At 44.4% G+C, this 19,700-nt stretch overlaps 2 protein-coding genes across 2 annotated transcripts; both read right to left on the bottom strand.

The window, feature by feature from the left end:
* Positions 1–1,492: 1,492 nt before the first annotated feature.
* On the bottom strand, positions 1,493–2,308 carry LOC133930276 (uncharacterized). The gene is made up of 2 exons (XM_062376918.1): positions 1,770–2,308; positions 1,493–1,679 (listed from the first exon to the last, which is right to left on the bottom strand). Exons 1-2 carry the CDS (start codon positions 2,306–2,308, stop codon positions 1,493–1,495), a joined length of 726 nt encoding a protein of 241 aa, XP_062232902.1.
* A 9,821-nt stretch (positions 2,309–12,129) lies between these two features.
* Positions 12,130–16,796, bottom strand: LOC133930858 (cysteine synthase-like). Its single transcript, XM_062377624.1, has 7 exons — positions 13,995–16,796; positions 13,700–13,827; positions 13,337–13,539; positions 13,056–13,181; positions 12,762–12,920; positions 12,418–12,611; positions 12,130–12,323 (listed from the first exon to the last, which is right to left on the bottom strand). Exons 1-7 carry the CDS (start codon positions 14,100–14,102, stop codon positions 12,198–12,200), a joined length of 1,044 nt encoding a protein of 347 aa, XP_062233608.1. The 5' UTR covers positions 14,103–16,796; the 3' UTR covers positions 12,130–12,197.
* Positions 16,797–19,700: the final 2,904 nt, after the last annotated feature.

Genomic DNA, 19,700 nt, shown 5'->3' on the forward strand with positions numbered 1-19,700 from the left:
GGAGGTAAATGCAAGGTGAACTGGCACCGTGTTTGTCGCCCGACTTCCCTAGGTGGCTTGGGAATCCTGGACCTTCGAAAATTCTCACGCGCCTTATGTTTGAGATGACTTTGGCATTCGTGGCTCTCCAACAACAAATTATCGGTGGGAATGGAGCTTCCTTGCGTTGCATCTGATCGCCGGCTCTTCAACGCCGTAACGACCATCATGTTGGGAGACGGTGCGACAACCTCTTTCTGGCACTCTGCCTGGCTGAATGGAGCTTCTCCTAAGGACCTGGCACCACACCTTTTTCGCATTAGCAAGAAGAAGAACAGAACAGTTCAACGAGCTCTTTCTGGCAATGCTTGGATAAACGATATCAACATTGCGGCCATAAACTCGACCCAACATCTCTCTGAATTTGTTATCCTTTGGGAGCGAATGCAATCGGTGCAGCTATCAGAGGATACTCCCGACCAAATCACTTGGAACCTTACAATAGATAGGGAATACTCGACAAAATCGACATATTTGGCACAATTTTTTGGCTCCGTTGTAAACGACTTGGATGCCCTTATATGGCGAGCGTGGGCTCCGCCAACGTATAGGTTCTTTGCTCGGTTGGTCTACCAAGATTGCCTTTGGACAGCCGATCGTCTGCAGAGCAGGGGCTGGCCAAACCAGCAGGTATGCCCCTTGTGTTGGCAATGTGATGAGACGGCAATACATTTGTTCACTCGCTGCTGGTACAGCCAACTTATTTGGAATGCTATATGTCTGTGAGTCTCTATCAATCTGCCTGAGCCAAGCTCTTGGTCAGTGGCGCCAAGTGGGGATGATAATCGGACTACCGTCCAAAGCGATCCGCTCCTTGATGATGTTGGTGATTTGAGAGCTACGGAAAGAGTGTAATGCGTGTGTTTTTCAGCGGTGGGAATCAACGGTAATGTACATGTTAGCTAAGATCAAAGAGAAGGCCACCACTTGGTACATTGCGGGTGCAAAAAAGCTTCGCATGATAATCCTAGGCCTCTAATGTGCGTATAGCTTATTTTTTTCTTGTTGTTTCCTGCCCTGTTTTTGTGGTTTCCCTTGGCGCACTCCACGCCGTGAGGGTTTTTATATACGTTGCTTTTCTTCTCTATCAATAGAAGATCAGCAATTCTCTTGCCGATTTAGTTAAAAAAAATGGCAGCATTTACTGTAATACTCTCCGGCTACAAATTCGCTTTCCGAATTGAACGGTACAGCCGTACAGAAGCATTAGAAAGGCAAAAAACAGCTTGAATTTGCTTCAGTTTCTCCATGTTCCCAAAAAGATCGTTGCGTGAAAAATCTAATTTTGAAATGTCATAACTGTCCAGAACCTCTGCTTTTCAAACTCTTTGTATGTACCAAGAGATTTGGCCCTTACACTGATATCTCTCTGCAAACGCTCCATTTACACAGCACGAAGTCGCTATTTACAAAAGATCTATCATGCCGTTTCATCTCCGTTGCATGCGCTGTCTCATGAAGAGCAGCAGGGAAAGCATGAGAGCAAACCGCCTTTTGCTGCTTCCTTCTCCGGCGCTGCCTCCGGTTTGCTGCTCGCCTGCGCCTCCGGTTCCGGCGTTGCCTCGGCCGCCTCAGTTGTTGCCGGCTGCTCCTCCTCCTGATGACCCTTCTTGCAACTGTGCCTTTTGTCCTCTATCAAGCTGCACAAGAGGTTTTGTTCATCAGTCGAGAGTCGAGAACCAACTAATAGACGTGCATGTGAATATGTAAAAGAATGGCAATGTGCGTACTTTGGGAAGGCGAAGGAGTAGTTGCCCTTCATGGTGGTCTCGGGGTGCTCCGGGATGCTCTCGAAGTGCGGCGCGAGCACGGTGGCGTCGGCGTCGGCGTCGGCCGCGCTGGTGCGCACCGGCGTGGAGATGTCCATGAGCTCCGGGTGCGCCAGGAAGAAGCCGGTGAAGTCGCTGGACGGCGCCACCTGGAGCCCGAACACAGATTCCGTGGACATCATGCTCCAGTCCTTGTTGGACTCCGCCGGGTCCCGCTCGAACACCGCCGACGGGATCCTACCAGGTTCGGCTGCCGCCTCATCGCCGTCGACCGAGGACTGCCGGTCCATCTGCTGCGTCGGAGGCGGTGTGGCAGCGGCGGCGGCGCCACCGTCCACGTGCTGCTTCGGTCCAGCTGCGCGCTCGTGCGCCTCCTCGCAGGAGGACGGCATGGCGGCCTCCGACGATGAGGAGTGGTAGCACGACGACGCCCTCTCCTCGCTCGCCTTGCTGCCGTCCTTACGGAGCTCGGCGTTGTCGCTCTCCTGGGGCACGGCCATGCTCGTGCGAGCCGCCGCTCACCGGTCTTGACGCGACCGGCGCGGCGCCTGCACGAACTTACGTGCTGAACGCCTAGTTGCTCCCTCCTCTGTTGGATCCGGTCTCTCTCTCGGCTTTGACGGTAATACGATGAGACCAGAGCCGTCCGATATCGTATCGGACGGCCGAGATTTCCTTCACGGTAGGCCCGGACGACTGACACCGATGCAAATGAGGTGTCTCACTCTCACCCTCTTGGGAGAACCTCGGATCGCCGGTCTCTGATCAGACGGCTTTCGTGCCGTTTCAACGGCGAGGCGTAGGCGATCCTGTAAGCAAATTTTGGAGGCGAGATGTTACTATCGTTTAGGGGAGAAGGATTGGAGCTTCCCTTTGTGGGCTTGAACGATCGAATCCCCGGCTGGTTACCTGAGAGAGCAAATATATAGGAGGACAAGAGAGGGGTCGCCAGGTTAGCACAAAGGTTGGGAAGCACCTAAATTAAGGGCCGGCGCTTAATAAGGCAAGTGCAGCGTGGCATCTGCTGGCAGCTGTTGCAACGACGACGCGGCGGCGCGGACGATCGGCGCAGGCGTGCAGCAACGTGCGCGCGAACGGCCTCGCCTGGCGGGCCATCAGGTCGTTTTGGCTCGTGGCAGACAGCGCACGGCCGGGAGCTGAACGAGCTGGCGCCGCAGCGGGATGATACGGCTTCCATAGCTCGTAGCGGCGGATCGAGCTGGATCCCAGTCCCAGCCCGACCCAGGGGGCGTCGCGTCTTTGCCACCGCACCAGCACCGCGTGGACGCACGGCCGGCCGGGCCAAACCAGCCGCCGAATCCGGCAGCGCTTTGCTCGTGCAGCAACGAGGCGAGGAAAAGATCTCCAAACCCCGAGGGGCGCGCGGAAACCGGCGGATACTTAGGCGCAAACTTTAGTATCTACCTTAAGAACCATCTGCGTGATCATGATTCCTGAACTGATCAGAACCAAGATGGAAAGCTTTGGGAGAAAAGATATAGATCAACCAAAAGTGAGCAACCAAAGGCCTTGAGCCAGACTCTGGTTGGATAATATCACAATATTCTTCTCTACCGTTCCTCTAGGCAAGCGCCAAAGTGCGGGCGTGTGGCAAGTCAACTGCAGAAGAAAATTATATAAGACCCTCTAAAGAAAGTTTTTTGTGAAACCTTGATCCATGCTGTTCATTCTAGATCTAACGATCTGATTGAACACATATGAGAGAAGTAGAGGACACGTATCATACGAAGATGAGAGTTTTTCTGTGGGTACCGATCTCATATAATTTCCTTCCGTCAACTGACATTCTGGTCTGTCTCTGTTTTTCTTAAAGGGCGGCATTGTGAGGTAACAGCGTAACAATTTAGAGCAATTTGCCGCAATATGTTAGTTCAGCAAAAAAATCAATTGAATTTTGAAATAAGCCTGGGACACGTTGTCACGCTCTAGTTAGTTCAGTACAAATTTCTTGAACGTAAATCCCATATCAAGAACATACAGTACATTGTGGTGTCACCGTATCAGTGTATCAGCTACATGTAGCCTATGATAGAGCTGTTCTGAATAAGGTGATGAGATCAAAATGTCATGGCAATACACTCCTCTCTTACAGCTGCAAAGAGGTCGGAGTTCATGTATCTCTCACCGCCGCTTGGAAGCATAGTGACGATCATCTTACCCTTGTTTTCTTCTCTTGACGCGACCTGAAGGCGCATTCAAAGGATTACTAATAAATTTCAGAATGGGAAGTAACGATAGAAGAGACGAACAGTTAGTATATGTGTCAACCTTCAAGCAAGCTGCCAAGTTTGCTCCAGAATAAAGATGGCAATTTGCCCCGATGGGTCCGCGGGGACCTGACCCGACGGGGTAAGTTTGGGTAGGAATGCAGCCCCATGGGGTTATCGGGTCGGGGTCCCGATCCGAATCGGGTTCGGGGCCGGGCCTCTCTTTGCCCCCGCGGGCCCGGGAGAGCGCAGGAGGGGGCGGGAGCTAGGCAGCGGGCGGGCAGCGCGTGTCGCCGCGTGTTGGCGCTGGCCCAGGCACGAGCGCGGGACGACGGGAGGCCCCAGGCGCGGGCGTGGGAGAGCGCGGGAGGGGGCGGGAGCTGGGCAGCGGGCGGGCGGCGCGTGTCGCCGCGTGTTGGCGCGGGCCCAGGCGCAAGTGCGGGATGGCGGGAGGCCCCAGGAGCGGGCGTGGGACGACGGGAGGCCCTAGGCGGCCAGGCGCGGGCATGGGGGGCACCGCGTGTTGACGAGGGCGCCCCGGGGGGGGGGGGGGGGAGGGCGCAGGCGCGACACGCGAGCGCCGGGGTGCGTGCGCGGGAGGACGTGACGCTGTAGTTTTTTTTTCCATGTCGCGGTTTCGGGTTGCCTGTCGGGTTTCGGGTCCCCGTCGGGGCCGGGGGCGGGGGTGATTTTGCACCCGCTATTGATTTTGGAGCCGGATCTAGTTTGACTAATCGGGTTTCGGGTCAGGTGCGAGCAGGCCAAACCCGCAGGGGGCAGACCCGTTGCCACCCTTACTCCAGAAGATATGCCCACAAGAAGGCCCTCTTCCTTAGCCAGCCTCCTCGTGTTCCCATAGCTTCCTCTGTGGTCACCGTGACAGCCTCATCAATAACTGAAGTGTCCAGGACTTTAGGTAAAAACCCTGGCTCTACTCCCTGGATTTGGGGATGTTTGGATTGAAGCATCTACATGTAACACTTTAGGTTAGCCGTGCCACACTAGTTTAGCTTACCATTTATTTTACTTTCAAACTTTAAGATGCCCTCAAGAAGTTAGGTATCAGCCAATAGCTTTGCCAAAGAAATTTTTACCGTAGTCGTGGCGCTGAAATCTAGCGCCACTGTTTGGCCACGCACGCGCGCGGTGAGAAGAAACGCGCTAGCGTCACCGTCTTAGAAAATATTGGCGCGAAGCGGATCAGCAGAGTCACGGGAAAACTCCAACGTGACCCTTTTCTTTGCCTCTCTCTCGAGCAGATTCTAAGAGTCCACCTTTTCTTTGCCTCTCTCGAGCAGATTCTAAGAGTCCAAGGAGCGTGCCTCCAACGTAGCTTGCCTCATCTTCCCCGATCCAGCATCCACTCTCTCACTCTCCCCCTCCACCAAATCCACTCTCATACTCTCCCCCTCCCCTAAATCCATGTCTCCCTCTCCCCCAAATCTGATTGAGAGATCGAGTGGGGTAGGACTCACCGCGTGTTGTTGCTCTAGAACAACTTGCTGCTCCTCGAGTAGCAAACAACCATTGCATGCTTTTGGGTAGTAGTAGTACTAATATGTCCATCCACTTTTTTGACCAATGTAAGAGCAGCTAAAGTATCGTAATGGTTATCAAGCTCTTGTTATGATATATATATATAGAGAGAGAGAGGGACACCTATTCTATACTCCTAGGAGTATGTACTCCTACATGCAATATACCACCTAAACAAACACTTTATACTCTTTTATCATTTTTAGTATACTCTAATACTAATTCTAAGATACTCCAATATGAGTTGTATGAAAAAAAAATTCAATGTTAGCCTTTCTTTTTTGCTATATACTCTTTTTTATGCATAAAAGAAGTATATATGCAAATTATGATAAAAAAATCGTGGAATTTCATAAAAAAATTTGTGGGATTTGTATTGTAGTATCTTATAATTACTAATGAAGTATATTTAAAGTGATAAAGAAGTATAGCACACGTGTAAAAGTGGTATATGAGAGGTGAGAGTAGATACACCCAGGAGTACATACTAGTTTTCCTATATATATATATATATATTCGTGTTGTTTTATTGAGTTAACCTTATTGCTTGCAGTTGTATCTGCACACATGTTGATTATTATTTTGTAAAGAGAAATCATTGTTACACACACTGAACTAATGCAGGTTGATATGTTTGAGGGGCAACGTATCCTGTGAAACCGGTTACGCCGATGCATCCGTCGTGGCTGCTTTGATCAGAATCCAACAATATAGTAGCGCTCCGTTGTTTCACCTGTATGACAGCTTTATTCTTCTCATAGAGATCATATCGATCTCGCAAAATTAAAGTAGATTGTGTAATAGATATGGCGCAAATATTATAAGCACCATCTTCTAAAGTTCTAATATGTAAGATCTAGCTGGTATTGGAACGATATCATGGTGCAAATCCTATATATTGCTACAGGTCGTAAATACTTTTACCATAGCATGCATGTGTTGTAATTCTGTTTACTCTAGTTACTATTGTTACCATGACTTGAATGGTAACTGCTGTTGATATTTATATGTTTAAAAATAGTTGTTGAAAATATCACAATTTGAATTGTAGCCATTTAAATATTATGAGATAATTAAGTGATATGGCTATTTAGACACGAGGAAGAAAAAGAAGGGGTAAACCGCCTTCTTTGGATTACTGAAAGAATTTTTATCTATGACATTGCTAGATGTGAACACAGTGGCGGTTGATCCTAGCGCGTTAACACTGGCCTGAAGTTCACGTGAGGAGATTGTGAGACAGTTTGGTAACCTCACCACTTCATACTTAGTGGTGATTGTATCAAAGTTTGGTTACAAACCAAACAATGGCTATAAACTTTTGCCAAACCTATGGTAAGTCTTGTGGTAATAATCCAAACACTGGTCTTATTCAATTTGCCACAAGTTAGATAATTCTTGGTAACCAACCAAACAACCTAAATTCTTCAACAAATTAGATATGTTATACTTATGGCTCATGCATAATCTTAGTTGTGGCATGCTTAGTTACCAACCAAACATGCCCTTTATGCTTGCCAGGCGTGCCACCTGAAGAATACCGATACGATGTCAATATGCCATTATCATTGTGCAAATACAATGTTACTATTCTAAACAGAAAACATTTGCATTCTGTTAAGCCACTGCTCATGACTTCCAAAAGCTTATTTTTCAAGTAATTGATGTTTCTGCAATGTTGTATTTTTTGATAAAAGAAGTTTTATTGACTCTTAGCGTTACATCAAGATGATATAAAGCACATAAGAGTTCATTTTCGGTTTTTGTATAGCTCGGATTCACACAACCATACAACAAAACAAAAGAATTGAAACAAAAAAAGAGGGAGACAACAAGCGGACTATAAGGGCCTTCTATCCGCAAACTAGACTGCCATCCAAACCAGGTAAAGATACCCTTGACTGTCGTGTGCTTTGAGACGGAACTCAATGTCAACTATCTTGTGAAGCTCTTCCTCAGATGGGAATGCCACAAGAAAGTTTCCATCTCCAAGCGATTTTGCCTCCCATTTCCAGTCAAGACGGGTGAGACGTTGTAGTTCATATTGTACAACCTCAGCCGAGAGACTAACTCCAAAATTTTGATTAGAGCCATAGGTGTTGAATCGGATGCAACACCTTTACTACTAACCACAGGAAGCTACAGGAACCCAAATTTACTCGCTCCAAAACCAAATAGCGAAGCATTCAGTTTGGAAATCTTGAGTATATAGCACTTTGTAGTCTTGTGATCACTTTTGTTGCAAATGTTACAGTAGAGAACCTCTTTGCAATCATCCTGAGTGTGCCCCTTTGTCACGATCCGCCTCCGCGCCCATGACACAAAGCCACGTCCAAAACCACCGCCACGATCCCCCTCATCTCCGCAACCGTCCACCCCTCCCGCGACTATAAAACCCGAATCAAACCCCTGGTCGAGCTTCCTCTCGCTCCACTGCGCCCAAACCCCCAAATTCCGTTAGTTTTCCCCCACTCGAGAGCTCTCGCGAAGCCACTGTAGTTCTACTGCACCCCGTCACTGTGATGTACCGTGCCTCCCCGACATTGTTCGAGCTCACGACACTGTTCGCCAACTGCATCTAGACGTCCACGACCTCTCGTCGTCGAGTTTTGCCACTGGAGCCGAGCTCTAGTCACCACCGAGCCTCCGCCACACGCCGACGCCGACACGTGCCTCAAATGGAATCCCTGACACTTGGTGAAGCTTTTCCGCCGCTCGCTAGAGACCCTTGATGCCGGCGGTGAAGTTACGGCGCCACCCGAGCCAACGCCGCCACACCGAAGCCCCGTGCCGCCGTTCACGTCGCCCAGAGGAAGAAGGAAGCCGATAAGCCGCCCAATTCTTGATCAACGATCGAGATTAGAACGCCAGCGTACCCCTTCACGAGCCAATAGGATTTTGACACGTGGCACATAAGCCCAATCAGATTATGTGATCCACGTTAGCGCCACGCGTCGCTCACGTGTCGGCCACGTCACCCACCCGAGCCCAGTCAGCTTGCTGACACATTAATTAGGTTTTTCAATTCAAAATTAAATCCTTTAATATCTGAAATTAGGTGATCTTGCATTTAGGCCCTTAGATTTTACTATTTTCATAATTATGCCCCTGTTAGTACCATTATTTTACTTTCAGTCCTCTGAATTTTTACTTATTTACAAATAGGTCCTTAAATTTTACAAATATGCTTTAGAACTTTCTGTTTTTACAAATTAGCGCTTATTCATTTTCAGAAAAACTCTTGTAGCTTAAAACCCTCATAACTTTTTCATACGAGCTCTGTTTTAGACAATTCTTACGCTCACACGATCGTAGTAGCGAGTACTATCTGTTAGTAGGCTTTTGAAGGGATCGGTGATGTTCTAAGAGGGGGGGTGAATTAGGACATTTAAAACTATTTCGACTCCAAAAATAATACAAGATAAACGTATATCAATTTCTATCTAAATATGTTCTAGGTTTATTTAGTGTGTCTACTCTACCGATCAAAGCGCTTGCAACCTATCTAAGAAGTTAAATTGCAAGTAAGTAAATGCGGAAACGTAAATAAGGTAGAGAGAGCAAACTCGGCACAATGATTTTTTCCTGTGGTATCGATGGCATGAATACCACCCTTAGTCCACGTTGGAGCTCCACAAAGGATATACCCCCGGTCAACACTCGGTCACGGCCTTTGAGCCACCGAGTCACAAAGATAAGGCCTCCACCCGGATGAGCCACTAAGCCTCCAAGGCAAGGTCTCACCACTAGCCTCTCTTCCAGTTCCTCGTCGCTGTGATCACTTCGGAGCTTGAGCCACAAAGGCAAGGGTCCCCGCGTCCCGGCACAATTGCCTTGCCGCCACTCCACACCAAGTCGGAGGGTCAACAAGCTTACCGGCGAGTCACCAAGACTCCAAAGTGCCGGCGTACCAAGAGGTACACTGTTGGGTCACTCCTTGATCCACTCTCTAGGCAGCAATCACCTAGCAACTCACTCTCTTATCCTATAAGCACTAATCACTCACTAATCTTGTGCTTAATCGCCTTGTATGATCACTATAAGCACTTTGGTGGCTTGGATGTCATCTCAGGTGTATATGAACTTCTCTGTACTCCAGCACACTCAAATGACTGAGTGGAGTGGTATTTATAGGCTTAAACTCGAGCATTAGCCGTTAACCCAACGACTCTAAAAAGCTGTTAACACCGGATGATCCGGTGAGAACAGTAATACTAACACCGGATCATCCGGTGAGTACATTCTCACAAACTAGTTGTTGAAACCCCACTCAAGCCTCTGTGAACACCGGATTATCCTGTGATGACTCACTGAACACCGGATAAATGCACTAGATTATCCTATGTGTATAAGTTTATTTTGATGCTCTCTGGAAATAATAGTCTGGTTTGTTCAACACCGGATCATCCGGTGAGTATAGTAGAAGAAACTAGTCATTGGAACCCACTCAGACTCATCTGTGAACACCGGATTATTCTGTGATAACTTATTAAACACCAGACAAATGCACCGGACTATCCTATGTGCATATCTTCATTTTAGAGCTCTCTGAAAATAATAGCCTGGTGTGTTCATTTTGTGAATACCGGATCATCCGATGAGGCAAAAGATTCTGCTTCAAATTTTTTGTGAACACCGGACTATTTTTCATTTTTCTCACCGGATTATCCTATGTAGCACCAGACTAATTTTTATGTGAGCATCGGACTATCCGGTCAGGCAAATTTCAGCAGAACAACGTTATGTATTTTGGGCATAACTTTTCGCTCCGAACTCCGATTTTGATGATTTTTGGCTCTATGGAAAGCTTGTGAAGAGCTCTACAAGATTATATAGAAATCCATCCTATTTGATCACATCAAAATTTATGGAACAAGTCCAATTCATTTCTCTCTTTGTTCCGGCTTCAGTGACTTTTCTTTTGTTGCATCCATGAGACCTACTAAAGCATATATTTGACAAACATGTTAGTCCCATTGACTATGTTGTCATTAATCACCAAAATCACAATCATGACCTAATAGGACCATTTTCGCTACAGCTTTTCATAGCGTTTTGCTTCTGTTTAGTGTATTGTTTTTAGATGTTTGTATTTGTTTATTTTCGATGTGCGCGATTGCAATAGGAGATGAGCAGTTCGTGAATCTGCAGGACCGAACTTTGAAGAGTTTGAGCAGCTCGCTGTTGAAGGCAAGTGCCCTTGATCACATTGATCATATTATAGAAAAGTGTGCCTTTTACTTTCTAAATGCATGCTTGTCAATATGATCCCATGTTTATGGTTTATTAGTACTTTTCATGATTATCCTTGTCGCTTGTGTTGTAGTTTAAGTGTCAAGGGTAGAAATACTTAGTCATGCTGTCAAGTCGGGTGGTTTAAATGTTAATCTGACTAATGGTCTCTGTAACATGAACCGGTTTGGGTAATCTTTTGTAGCAACATGGAACATAGGGATCTAGACAGGTTGGTTTGGTTGGTATGACTGTTGTGTGCGCATTGGGTGATGTGCGAGTACCTGCTTGAGATCCTAAGGACCACTTTATGAACATATAACTCGGCGTAACAACGTAACCACGAGGCCTATATGGGTATGGTCTGGCTAATTAATTAGCCATCCCTCTAGTTCTGTGAGCACCATTAGACGGTTGAGTGGCACAAGAGGGGGCTTCTGCAGTGATGGAATCGCTGTGAGCGATAAAACCTTAGTGGGTGCTTACAGTTCGATGGGAGCTTTTGTAACGACCTTGTAGTGATCTCTCAGCGCACAACTTAGAAGTGTGCAAGGTACCGACGGTTACCAGCAAAAGAGTTGATCACGACTCGTGGGTAAAGTGTGTAGACTCTGCAGAGTATAAAACTGATCGATCAGCTGTGCTCACGATCAAGAGCGATCTTGAGCTTCTTCATGATTAGTGGAGGTTTTGGATAGTTAGTCGGGTGGTGGTACCCCGATGAGTTGGTAGCCGAATATGAGATATCTGGTGAGTCTAGTAGTAGGATAGAATCCGATGAGCTGTTCCTTTAATGTTAGAGTCATCACATATAGTAAATAGAATTGCTAAGTCCTTTTTAGTCCTAGATTAGGATGGCATAGATGCAGTCAACCTGAGTCGAGTATTTCTTGTCTTAAATCTTCATGTCATGTTTTTCCACTTGCTGAGTATTCCATGTACTCATACTTGCCTTCTCCCAATCTCTTGATACTGCTCAGAAAGTGAAGACTTCGATGACATCCCGGATGATGGAAGCTGAGTTCTAGACGAAAAAAGTTTCCGACCTGAAGACCATGTTATAGGCTAGCACTCTCCCGAATAACACATGTGGATAGATAGAAGACTCGCTACCATTAGAAGTTATCTTAGTGTTTTTTTAAGACCTATGGATCCTTTGTAATGAATCTTATCGTTATGTTATAACACTGTTATGTTATCACTTATAAAATCACCCTATATATGAAATTTAATCTTAACATACATGTGAAATGTATCTGATTTGTTCTTTTAAAATCGGGTGTGACAATAAATGAGAAACACATGCTTAGCAATCTTGATTCTTAAAAAAAAATAGCTTCTATTGTGCTGAATCTTTCCACACCACTATTACAGATCTGCATAACTATCAAGATCAGAAGGTCATGGCGATGCATTCCTCTCTTGCAGCTGCAAAGAGGTCAGAGTTCATGTATCTCTCGCCACCGCTGGGAAACATGGTGACAATCATCTTCCCCCTGTTCTCTTCTCTTGACGCCACCTAAAATTGCATTTCAAGGATCAGGCAATCAAAGATGGGGAAGAAATGGAATAAGAATCCGGTCAGAAGAATTAGAAGGCACGATCGCGCAAACCTCGAGGCAAGCTGCCAAATTTGCTCCAGATGATATGCCAACGAGCAGGCCCTCTTCCCTGGCCAGCCTCCTCGCGTTCGCCATTGCATCTTCTGCGGTTACCACAATGATCTCATCGATGAGTGACATGTCCAAGTTCTTGGGTACAAATCCTGGACCAACTCCTTGAATTTTGTGCCGAGAAGGCTTGCCACCTAAAACCGAAATCAGAAAAGTAACCATGAAAGTAAACAACTCATATTGTCAAATATATTTGTTAGTGATCATTAGAGTTTTTTTTTTGTTTCTCGGAGCATTTGATCACTAGGTGCGATGTTGATATGATTGTAAGATTATCAGTTTACCTGAAATGACTGGACTCTCAGCAGGCTCAACACAAATGACCTTCACAGCTGGGTTTTTCATCTTCAAATATTTTCCGACACCAGAAACAGTACCTCCCGTGCCTGAACTGGCCACAAAAATATCTACTTTGCCTGCCGTATCCTTCCAAATCTCAGGTCCTAGGTAGAAATGGCCACACAATATATCATGCAACACTCCAGCAAGGCAGCAACATAACATTATCTGACCCGTGATATCGATCAAAAGATCAAGAACTCTTTTATAACTAGGTGATAGTTTGTAAGAATAGGTACCAGTCCATGTAAAGTGTGCTTCAGGATTTGCTGCGTTTGCAAACTGATCAAGAACATGCATATTGGGTATTTCATTCCTGAGTTGTTCCAGTTTGTCAAGTTGCCCCTGGAAGCCAAGTGTAGGATCTGAAAACAGCATAGAATTAAGCAATAGAGTTCAGCATATAGCGCTAGTCCCGCAAATGCGAAAACTAAACAAACATCAAATGCAATGCTCAAGTTCTGACATTGGTCTCAAGGCAAGAGATGGCATGATGATCTTTGTGGCTGCGCATGCTTACCGGTTAACACCACATCGGCTCCCAGATATGTCAGCAAGATCTGCTTGTCAAGAGAGTACTCAGCAGGCATGACTGCAACGAACTTGTAACCTCTGATCACAGCAATGTACGCCAGACCTATCCCCATATTGCCGCTCGTTGGCTCGACTAGCGTTGTTGAACCAGGTGAGATCAGCCCTTTCTCCTCTGCATCTTCAATCATTCTGCAAACACACACACACACACACACACACACACACACACACACACACACACAGTGCCAGCCATTGGTAATGAAACAACTTGAGTAACTTTGTAATCAGAGACTGGATAGCTCGTGCGTCGGCAAGCAGCTCAACATGATATCGATTCACACATAGATACCTCAGAGCGCTGCGGTCCTTGACGGAGCAGAGAGGCTGGTATGACTCTAACTTGCCAACAATCCGGGCGTTGACCTCGTCCTTCTTGGTGATTCTTTTCAGTTCTACCAGTGGCGTCCATCCTACAAGCTGAAGTGAAACTAGTCTTGATATATTTACATACGGTAGGTCAAACCAAAACTAGTACATGGAAACAAATCCTTCCAGAAAATGCATGGAAACAAGCAAGAAAACAAACTCCAAAGCGAGGAAATATCAAACAGATGCCAAGATAGAGAGGCTAGAGTTCATCTGACCTCGGTAATATCACAGGCGATGTGTTCCTGCAGAGAACCAGCTTCGGTTTCAGGCGGCGATGGCGGCTTCAGCAGAGAAGGAGTCCCTCTCCTCCCCTCTTCCTCCATGTTCTCTTCTTGCCCCCTTTCACAAAACGACAGAGCGGGCAGTGTGTTGCACTGTTGCTCTTCAGCTAGCTCGATGTACCTGCACTTTCAGTATACTGTTTCCTACTTGGATATTATTATTTTTTCTTGCTGCTTGGCTATTATTAAATCCCATCTTGTCCTTGTCTTGCAGAGGCAGAGAGCACTTTGCTATCAGTTCGCTTCCAGGAAAGCAAAATGCTGGCCCCGAGACGCAAGGATTTCGTAGGAAATTCTCAGGATATTTCTAGTTTTCTATCGTACGTTCCTCTAGTCCAGCAGAGACCGTGGGAGTAAATAAAGCACATATATTTTGATGAGTTATGGCATCGAGGGGAACTAATATATTTCTTCAATTGACCACATAATATAGCCCATGGATTTAGATTTCTTTGAATCAAAGATTCATAGCAATCTGCAAAACTTCGCAAACAACTAAACAAAAGCTCAAAAAGCTGTGAAGGTTCCAAATCAATAGACATTTAGATAAATCTTTCCTGTAAATGGAAAGCGCGTGCTTAGCGATCTTGAGGTTTTTTTTTCTCAAACAAATAAGCTTTTCTATGCTGAATCGTGCTGTGCAGAACCACTACGACGGAGCAGCATAAGCGTCGAGATCAGAAGGTCATGGCGATGCGTTCCCTTCTTACAGCTGCAAAGTGGTCAGAGTTCGTGTATCTTTCACCAGCGCTAGGAATTAACACGCCAAAGTTTTTGGAAGACTTTGTCAACCCCGGCCGTAATAACCCTCGTTTTGTTGATGGGGGACATTAACATTTTAAGATTTAGGTGAAAAAATTAACGATAGATTCTCAAATCGATGGTCATCCTCGTTTAATGTTATAACTGACTGTTTGAATCTTAGAAAAATGGATGATTGGCTATCAATACACATGGTCCAATAACCTTCAAAAACCCACCTTCGAGAAATTCGATCAGATACTAATGTTCATATAATGGGAACAAAAATATTCTCCTTAGCACCTGGGACTCAATACCTCAAGGCAGGTACAGACCCTTTATGCTAGAACTGAGATAGCTAGCTCGCGAAGGGTTTGCGAATCGAGTAAAGGAGGTATGGAATCAAACGAAAAAAGAACATACACTAATTCAAAAATAGACAAACAAACTTGGTGCACTGAGACGGAACCTTAGAGGTTGAGCTGCCCACACCAGTGAAACATATAAGCAACAAAAGGAAGAGCTTCTGAAGACCAGGGGCGGACCCACAGGGTAGTCCTGGTAGGCCCGGGACTACCCTGGTTCAGCCCAGTCCGATTAAAAGTTAGTTAGCCTGGTTGTAAAATCCATTGCATCGCCCATCAGGCATCCACAGCCCCAGTACGTGAAATGTGAGTACGTCCGACAATCGATCCATCAGTCCATCCGGCAGCACCGGCCACCAGGTACGTGAGTATGTCCACTCCATTGACCATCGGTCCATCCGCAACCCCATTCCATCGTTTTCACGTTTGATCGTATGGAACCGTTGAGATATTCCTGGGTTAATCATACTTCTTTGAACCAATGGGCAAAACATGTTAATACACATGTCTATATTTTTTTTGCTGGGTTAATACACATCATTTTGTTCCTGGGTTAACCATGTCTCTATTTTTCTTACAGTACAACAACTTAAAAAATCTCTAGGACTGCAAGTCTGCAACGATTATATCTTGAACTCCCGTGATCATCTAGCCTCAGCCACTTCACTCTCACAGCCGGTTAACATCTTTCTTTTATGTTGCGTCTCATAGCTACTATCATTTTTTCTGAATAATTGGCTTCAGTCAGGGTTGTTTCACATAGATGAAGAGGTAGGAAGATATTGCTTCGCTTTTCCAGAAACATGAAGCAAAGACAAAGAAAACTGCAGCTGAAAAACATGCTCAAACTCAAAAACAATAACCACATAAAGAACAATTCTAGCTGATGAGTCTAGTGATATATCACATAAAGAACAACTAGCTCTTTGTTTGCGTTATGTTGATAAATTTGGAAGGGTGTGTGAGAGGTTTCTTTGAGTAGTTTATGTAGCCAATACCAGTTCTTTGTCACTTAAGGCAGCAATTCAGTCTCTGCTTGTTGGTCACCACTTAACTCTTAGTTAAATTCGTGGGCAAGGATATGATGGAGCTAGTAATATGAAAGGAGAGATTAATGAGCTGAAAATATTGATTATGAAAGAGTCTCCTTCTGCTTATTACATCTATTGTTTTGTACATCAACTCCAATTGATTCTTGTTGTTGTTGCCAAGGGGAATGTTGGTTGTGCTATTTTCTTTGGACAAGTTTCTCGCTAGCTGAATATTATTGGAGTTTTTTGTAAGCGTCGTGACATGCTTCGAGATGTTAGATCTTAAAAACTTAAGACTACACTTGAGTTGGGTGAAATAGAAAGTGGGAGTGGATTAAATCGAGTCTTTCATGGCCATGAGAAAGCGCAAAGTGAAGGATCTAGAATAGTATCGTAATGATGTAGTCTTTCACTTATGTAAGATCTTATGTCATGTTTGGACTATTTATATTACGGTTTTACAAAATAGGATTCATTGTTGAATTTACGATATTATACTGAATTAGCGAAGTACCGAATTTGCATTGTCTTTTGTCAAATTTTATACTTTTTTTACTGAATTTGTGATCTTAAAAATTTGAATGACTACCCTACGAAAAAATCCTAGATCCGCCACTGCTGAAGACCATAGATGCCCTTGAAAAATATTCAGAGTCAAGAGACTTATCTGAATCCGAGCTCTTTCTAAAAAAAACAAGCCAACGAAAAGTTAGTCAAACTTCTACGGGAAGAAGAGACAAAATAGTACCAATGAGCAAAAGTCAATCAAATCCTTCACGGAGATAATAACACTCGTTATTTCCAGATGATAGCTAATGGAAAGCATAGAAAGCAAAGAATCTTCTGCTTGGAGCACAAAGAAGGAAAGATAGAGGGAGAAACCCAGATAACTAATTAGACAACAAAATACTACAAAGACTTATTTGGTCCACCTATGATGAACTAGTTCGCTATGAGTGAATCCTGGACAGAGGATATATCACAGGTAATAGGTACCGAAAATGAAATCCTTACATCCCCTTTCACCGAAAAGGAGGTTTGGGACGCTGTGTTCTAAATGGAACATAACAAAGCCTCCGACCCTGATGGTTTTCTGGCAGAGTTTTACCAGATGTTCTGGGACATTATCAAGGATGACTTGATAACATTGTTCCATGAGTTGCATTCTGGAGTTCTTCCACTATACAACCTAAACTTCAAAGAAATCATTCTCCTACCAAAAACTAAGGAAGCAAGTCACATTCAGCAATATAGGCCAATTTTGCCTATTGAATGTTAGTTTCAAAATATTCACAAAAATGACAATCAATGGTATAAATAGCATAGCAGATCAAATAATCTGACCAACCCAAATAACTTTTATGTTTTGTCATAATATACTAGAAGGGGTAGTTATTCTTCATAAAACTATACACGAACTCCATCGAAAGAAGTTAAATGAGGCTCTATTAAAAATAGATTTTGAGAAAGTCTACGACAAAGTCAAATGGCATTTTCTCTTTCAATGCCTCTGAATGAAATGTTTCTTATCGAAATGGTGTTCTTGGGTGGAACAATTCATATCTAGAGGTAGTGTAGCTATCAAAGTTAATGACCCGACCGAACGATACTTCCAAACGAAAAGAGGATTATGTCAGGGAGATCTCTTATTACTGATATTATTTAATATTGGCGCGGACATATTAGCAACATAATCGCGAGAGGAAAAAGGGTTGATCAGATTAAGGGAATAGTGCCTCACCTTGTACAGGAGGGTCTATCTATTCTCTAATATGCTGATGAAACAATCCTCTTCATGGAACATGATCCGAAAAAGGCCAGAAATTTGAAGCTCTTGCTATACGCATTCGAGCAGTTATCTGCTCTAAAGATCAACTTCCATAAGAACGAATTGTTCTGATTTGGCGATGCGAAAGATAGTAGTAATCAATACGAAAATGTTTTTGGATGCACCAGGGGAGATCTTCCTATGCGCTATTTGGGTATTCCAATTCACTATCGTAAACTTTGAAACTCAGACTGGAAAGAAGTGGAGAAGAGGTTTGAAAAGAGGTTGAGTAGTTGAATAGGCAAGTATTTATCATCTGAAGGTAGACTTGTCCTTCTCAACTCAGTCCGCAGTAACCTACCAACATATATGATGTCCTTCTTCCTAGTTCCTCGTGGGGTTCTTAAAAGACAGTAATACTTTCGTTTCAGATTTTATTGGCAAAGTGATAGCAACAAAAAAAGTATCACCTAGCAAAATGCAGTTTTCTATGCCAACCTAAAGATCAGGGGGTTTAGGAATATAAGACCTTGATGCTCAAAATAATGTACTTCTATATGCACTTCTATATAAATGGTTATTTAAACTGTCTAAAGATGAGGTCTGGTAGAATCTTATTCAAAATAAATATATACGTAAGTATAACTCTAGACAATTATAAGTGCTTAAGTGTGGAGATTAAATATTCTAATCTATAGCACTAAATATGGTTATTTAGCAACTAATCTTAATTACTTAGTGTTGTTTAACTGCCACACTAATTAAGTTATATTTAATGCTATCATAAAAGCATGCATGTAATTAATTAATTAGATTAATCTTTAATCTAATTAATTAATTACTTAAAAGAGTATTCAATTAATTATTTACCAATATTAAATTATTCTATCATATTCTATTAACATTTATTTATTTATTTAACTGCTACCCTAATTAACTTATTACATTAATTATAACTAAGATTTAATCTATAAACTATCACATGAAATAACGATTTATTCTTAAACATTTAATTGAAACAACATTTAGGTATTCTTATTAAGAAAAGGAATTAATCTACTTAAGCTAGGTTATCACAAGCTACTAATCTACGATTACAACCTAAACATCTTTATGAAATTATCTAACTCACTTTATTTATTAAAAGACGAGATCTGAATCTAGATTAAACGCCACGACACGAAATAATTATTGAATGAGAAAATAAAAGAACTCCAAAAATCATAAGATTTGGCATGGAGGTAGATTATGATTTTTAGAGGAATATTGGCGAAAGAATCGCCGAAATCGGAGTTAAAACGGAGGAGATATAGCGGACGGAAGATTGCCGGAATAAAAAAACCTGGAATTTAGAAAATGCCACTGTTTCACGGACTCGGTCTATGGGATTCGTGAACCGGAGGGAGATTGAGGGTGGTGCACCGTGGACCGGGCTCATGTGGACTCGGCTCATGGGCTGTGGACCGGTGTGGGCTGCGGGTGTTCGGTCCACCGTGAACCAGGCCGGTGGACCGGAGAGCTTGCCTGGCCACTGGGGCCCACATGTCGGCGTGAGAGAGGTAGGGGGGAAAAGATAAGGCCGGGTGGCCTTTTTGCCCGAGCGGCTCACAGGAGAGAGAGTGAGACCGGAGGGAGAGGGAGGCGGCCGGAGGGCAGAAGGGCACCGGAGAGAGGGAGCGGCCGGCGGATGGAGGCGGCGACCGGTCGGGGGGATGGAGACCAGAGAAGCTCAAGG

Source organism: Phragmites australis, chromosome 10, assembly GCF_958298935.1.
Source record: "Phragmites australis chromosome 10, lpPhrAust1.1, whole genome shotgun sequence".
NCBI lineage: Eukaryota > Viridiplantae > Streptophyta > Magnoliopsida > Poales > Poaceae > Phragmites > Phragmites australis.